Source organism: Microcebus murinus, chromosome 24 (assembly GCF_040939455.1).
Source record: "Microcebus murinus isolate Inina chromosome 24, M.murinus_Inina_mat1.0, whole genome shotgun sequence".
NCBI classification, from domain to species: domain Eukaryota; kingdom Metazoa; phylum Chordata; class Mammalia; order Primates; family Cheirogaleidae; genus Microcebus; species Microcebus murinus.
This window is the reverse complement of record NC_134127.1, coordinates 2,893,903-2,900,252: the sequence shown is the minus strand read 5'-3', so window position 1 is coordinate 2,900,252 and position 6,350 is coordinate 2,893,903. Positions and strand designations below refer to the sequence as shown.

Below are 6,350 nucleotides of genomic sequence, written 5' to 3'. Positions count from 1 at the left end.
TTGTGACAATTTTTTTATGCAGCAAGAGAACAAAGAAATGCACCCAGACTCAGGAAAAATTTATGTCTAGCTTTTCATTTAGTGTCCCTAAGGAATAACTAAGGCAGAGGTTTTTCTAAGAAACCAAAGTGTACAAAAGCGAATACATAAATGTATTTGGATTTGGCGCTGGATTTTTATTTTCTTTTTTTAGACAGGATCTCTCTCTGTTAGCCAGGCTAGAGGGCAAGATCATAGCTAACTGCAGCCTCAAACTCCTGGCCTCATGTGATCCTCCTGCATCAGTCTTCCAAAGAGCAGGGGTTATAGATTTGATTGTTTGTTTACAGAATAATTACCTACTTGTGATTTTTGTTTGAATGATATTTGTTATAAATCAATACTAGAGTAGTAAAACATACACATATTTAGACTTACCATTTTATTTGGAATCTTTAGTTTTCCAAGAAATTTATGTTTTATTTATTTTTTTTTACTGTATGTGTGTGTTTTGACCTGAGACTTACAGTAGAAAACTAGAAGTAGATATGGCTGCAATTGGCTGCCACTACACATATTGTGAGTTTCTTTTTTCGGGTCTCCTTTGCTACAGTAATTCAGCCACTGTACCAGAAAACGATGTAATCAAATGTTGATATTACCGAGAGCTTCACCAGCCTATGGCCTAGAGGAGGAAAATGTGCTTTATAACCGTTATGTGACCTCTGAATACCTTTTAAATTTTAACCTTTTGGAAAACAAAGCCCACAGGGCGGGTAGCACAGGGTCTGGCAGGCCTCTGCAAGTGCAGCAATCTGGGGGGGATTGGGGGGTATCCCCGAGGGGCTTCTGTTACCCACCCCCCACCCCACCCCTGTCCTGAGCCTCCATCTCCCTTTGCCCCTCCCCCACCGAGGGGAGAATCCGGGGACCTGTGACCTTGAGCTGCAGCTGTTCCACCCCCAACGGCCACCACCCTGCGGAGACCAGCAGCGTTGTCATCATGCTGTCCCTGCTGCTGGTCCTCGCAGGCCTGGGCCGGCTGAGCTCCGGCCAGCGTGAGTGCCGCACCTGCCAGGGCCAGGGCCGCCCTTCCCGCTCGGGGTGCCCTCCTTGTCCCAGAAGCTCGGCCGGCCGGCTGGTCTGTCGGGGAGGGGAGAGGGCGCAGGCCCGCCCCAGCTGCAGAGCCGCAGGAGGGCAGAGCAGGGGCAGCTGTTTCTTGCTGCTGGACCTCGCAGCTGAGGCCTGCTGTCCCCTGGGGAGGTGGGGGAAGGAGGGACACTGGGTGGGGTCGGAAACCTCCAGCCCCCGCTTACACGGGAGACTCTCCCTGGGATTGGACAGAGTACTTTATTTTTATTTTTTTGATGTGTGTACGTGTATGAGTGTGTTGGAAATGTAAAGAGTGATGTGAGATGAAGAGCACAGGTGAAGTATGAGGATGCTGCTGTTCGCCTGGAAGGCTCTCACACAGGTTTTTCCTTACTACAGATTCTGAAACACAGTTTCTGCAAATTACAGTGCCACAGAAGATTGAGACAAACACCAGTGATGGCGATGTTTCAGGAATGCATGTAATTAAGAAGCCACTTTAAAAATATTATAGATGTTTTATTCTTGCTTAACTACATGGTCCTAATTCAGTAGTATCCCTTTGTGAAATTTCATTTGTTGTTCTAATTTACTGTGCTGAAGAGCTGTTTGGCCTGAATGAGAGCAAATGTTTGATTTTATTTTTTCATTTGTCAATACCTGAATGACGTATAACTATTTTAAAACAGAGACTCAGAAAAAATGCCCCAAATTCCTGTAACAAAATTTTATATACGGTTTATTGGACCCTTTTAGAAAACATGTACATTTAAATGTGTATTTTTATATATTAAGGTCATACTAATATTTACCAAGTAATATTATTTTAAAATGGCAGTATATGAAAATATCTCCATGCCTAAATTTGCATATAAATGTATGTATAAATCCTTTGTAAAAATGGAAGTAATGCCATTTTAATCTGATTAAAATAATAAGGTGTGTACATGATAAAATTAAATTTAGATTAGTACAGAGAGTTGTAAATGAAGTGAATGTCCACATCAGGCTCCAAATATAGAAGAGCTGAATATGTGAATATTTAGAATGCACACACATGTTCACATATATTTTAATGATCATATATGAGTGTTATTTTCTTTTTCATTTATTTATAAAGTTGGATTTACTTTTAAGATGATAAATATAGCTCTTTCATTTTCATATAACTGCCTGTTATGTCATATACATGTAATACCATATTTTATCAAATTTTTGGCATGTGGATAGTTTCATAAACATTCCTGGATCATGTTTTTTTTATAAGATCACTGGGCAAGCCTGTAAATTTTTTGAGTATATATTACAAAATGTCTTTTGGAAAAGTTGCATTGCATATGACTCTAACTAGCAAACAATGATGATGCATATATTCTTGATACCTCACCAGACTTTGTTCAATCTTTTTATCTCTGCTAATGTGAGCATCCTAGTGAATGTCCCCTTAGAGTATATTTTGGTCAAGTTTTAAAGATGCTGTGCCTTTATGTGTTCTATATTAACTATTTGAATTTTTTTTTTGTTCATTTCTTATTGATTTTGACTTCTCTTTTACTAAGTTTTACCAGTTTTGGTTAGGACATTGTATTTTGAGGAAGGAAGAAGTATAGATTTAATTTTAGTAGGAAGGTCTGAAAAGAATATTGAAATGTCAACTGAAAAACTCTCAGACACTAAGGCAAGTTTTATAGTCTGTGTGGTCTGTCTAACTCTCTGGTACCAAAAAAAGTCTAATGATTATGTATTTATAAAGATACTACAACAAACCATAAGTATTTAGAGTTTAAAATGTCTTGGAATTCATACTGTATAGTTGGAAAATGCTAACCAAGAAAAAAGATGATTATCCATGGTAACATCAGAAAAACAACAGCAGATAGTACACACACACAATTTTGAGGGATAAAGGTAAGCAGTATTATGTAATGATAAAATATTTAGCTCACTAGGAAAATCTAACAATTATAAATTTTCATGAATTTAATAAAATACCCTCAGCATATATAATGCTAAAACTGGTAGCACGAGAGGGAGAAATCATCAGATCCATTTTTGCAGTGCAATCTTAGAATGTTTTGCTCAAATGCTGGTTGGAAAATCATAAAAATACTGATAAAGAAATATGAACAAAAATAAATATGTTAGTCAATGGACACATATGGAATGTGAACCCAATGAGCTGAATGCATTGCATTGTTTTCTCTAGCTCTGGTATTTTGGGGATCTCACTGGAGTCTACAGAGTATCACACATTTAAGGCTTCTATTTGATGACAATGCATATAGTGTAACAAGAAGACAATTCAGGAAAGCATCAGCAACCAAAAAACATAAAAAAACATCCACAGTGAGATCTCTGTGAGCCCTATCTTTTTGCTCCTGGAACTTGCTGAGTCTCTGGCTTTTACCAATGAGATGTGTGGGAAGAATTTTGGCTTTGGGGAACTCACCTAGAAGGTTTCATTGACTCTTGGAGTAGCCAAGCCAGCCTTGTGAAAATAGACAAACATTGAAGAAGTTAACTTGGCTAGGGTAGTTTTGTCCCCTAAAAAGCCCACTAAAAATCTCACTACTTTTGTCTTGGCCAAGAGTCAACAACATCCAGACTTATATGCACCCCCAGAAATAAAGATAGAGTTTTTCTAATCCAGTTGTAATTCAGCTCAATCTCCACTGTAAATAAAGTGCACTTTTCTTGAGAATATGTAAAACATTGAACAAAATGTTGATGATAGCAAAGAGAGAAAATTAAAAATCAAATACAGATAGTATAAAATTCATTATCTGGTAACAATTCTATTAAGGTAAAATTTAACAAAAGATGGGAAAATTCATTTGGAAATTTGCAGATGCATTTCCGTACATTTTATGGGTTGAAGAAGAAATCATAAATAATAATGGATATTATACCATAGATAAAGGACAAGAATTAATCAGTTACCTGCAGAAATTTGAGTTATGGTCATAACTTATGACTAAAAATATTTAAATAATGGAAATAACATATTAATAACATATTCAGTGAGACAGACTAAAGAAAAAAGAAGGAAAATATGTAATATTTGAAATGAAAACATATACTAAACAATAAATATAATGATGAAAATATGCCTATAAATTATAATTTAAGGAAAATACTTAAATTTATGAAAGTATATCTTAACAAAGCTTACATAAGTTGAAATAAACAGTATTAATAATACTCATATCTTATTTTATTTTATTTTATTTTATTTATTTATTTTTTTTGAGACAGAGTCTAGCTTTCTTGCCTAGGCTAGAGTGAGTGCCGTGGCATCAGCCTAGCTCACAGCAACCTCAAACTCCTGGGCTCAAGCGATCCTCCTGTCTCAGCCTCCCGAGTAGCTGGGACTACAGGCACGAGCCACCATGCCCGGCTAATTTTTATATATATATATTAGTTGGCAATTAGTTTCTTTCTATTTTTTTATAGTAGAGACGGGGTCTCGCTCAGGCTGGTTTTGAACTCCTGGCCTTGAGCAATCTGCCCGCCTCGGCGTCCCAGAGTGCTAGGATTACAAGCGTGAGCCACCGCGCCCGGCCTCGTATCTTATTTTAAAAAGTGAAACCTTACTGAAATCCTATCCCTCACTCCCATTGCAGATTATATTATTAGAGAAATGTGTATAATTTTATCAAAAGGCACAAATCTGAAATTTCTTTTCATGTCTGAACTCCTGTTTGCACTATCTCAGATCATACTCCTCAGAAACTTCTGTTGCCTTTTTCTGCTATATCCAACTCTAACTTCAGATGAAAGAGATCATACAGTACCGGTAGCACTTCTTTGTGTGTATGGCTTCTTCATTCAACCTACTATTCTTGTGATTTGTCTGTGTTGTCTCAGGTTTCAGGTGTTTCATACATTTAGTAATTGTATGGTATCTTAAAAATTGATTTTTAACCTCTTGTTAGATAATCGTCTACAGTTTGTAAACATTACAAATAAATCTGCTATAAAGAAACAAATATTTCATTGCTGTGTGCTTTCATGAGCATATATCTAGTAGGGAAATCTGGTTTATAGAGTAAGAGCAGAAATGTAGAAATCTGGTAAATTGTTTCTTAGTGTGGTTATTATTATACTCTTTTACCTTTCCATTAGCAGTGCATGAGAGTTTTAGTTGTTTCATTTTTTTTTATAATACTTGGTATTCTCAATCTTTGATTGTTGACAATGTGTTTATTTTATTTTTCTCTATCTTTCTTGGATTATTTTGCATCCCAGGATGAATAGTGATGATGAGTGACTTGTTGAATATTTATGGGCCAGTCGGATATGAATTACAAATATCACTCTCCCTTGTAGGGATTGTCTTAAGTTTCTTGATGGTGCCTTATAATGAACAGTAGTTTTTAATTTTGATGTTATCCATTTAATCAAATATTTACTTTATAGCCATTTTCAATCTATTTAAGAATTATTTGCCAACTCAAGGACATGGAAATATTTTAGTGTATTGTCTGTGAAAAACTTCATAATCTTGGTTTCAATATTTGTGCGTGTGTGATCGTCTCTAAATTTTATTAATGCACAAGGCACAGGCATACTTCTATGACTTTATTTATTCTCATACAAGTATCTATTGACCTAACTCCATTTACAGAAAATACCTTCCTTTTTCTCTATTTAACTAAATAGGCACCTCTGTTGAGAAAAAGACATTTTTATGGATTTATTTCCAGAATCTTAATTCTTTCTAAGTGATGACATTAGAGGACATTATGCTACGTGAGACAAGCAGACACAGTTTATATGTGTCGTTATATCGTATGCATCAAGTACACTTTAGGGGTACATACAAATTTTATATGTCAGTGATATCCCAATAAAGTTGGATTAAATAAAAATGCCTTAAAAAGTTCTTCTAGAAATAAGAGGGACCTTTATTATTGATAGAGGGACCAATTTATCATGAAGGTATCACTGTACTAAATCTATTTGTAACAGCAAAACGTCACTACGTGGGAGGACTTCTACTTAAATGTGAGCTGTCACAGGAAGTTGTGGCTTTGCATGAGATGACCCTGTTTAGCTGAGGCAGTTCTCAGAGGGAACAGGGAGACGAGGATTATCTCTGGGTAGCATTTCTGGTGACTAGGGGATCATTCTTGTATTCTTAGCTTAGGGAACCTGCGCTGCATTATTTGATTTCAATTTATTTGTGCTGGAAACTGCAAAGTAGAACAAGATAACAAAATTCAAGTTTCTGCTAGTAGTATTCAGCATTTCTAAATGTAATCTTCCTTTTAAATTCA

The 6,350-nt window shown here is 36.1% G+C and overlaps 1 protein-coding gene across 1 annotated transcript in view; it reads left to right on the top strand.

Moving 5' to 3' along the window:
* Nucleotides 1-900: 900 nt before the first annotated feature.
* The window catches only part of LOC105868769 (A disintegrin and metallopeptidase domain 3-like), a 116,821-nt gene continuing 111,371 nt past the window's right edge, over nt 901-6,350 (top strand). The window contains exons 1-2 of the mRNA XM_075997197.1: nt 901-1,037; nt 1,471-1,553. Of these exons, the coding sequence (XP_075853312.1) occupies nt 983-1,037; nt 1,471-1,553 (138 nt within the window). The 5' untranslated portion in view covers nt 901-982. The remainder of the gene's footprint in view (nt 1,038-1,470; nt 1,554-6,350) is intronic.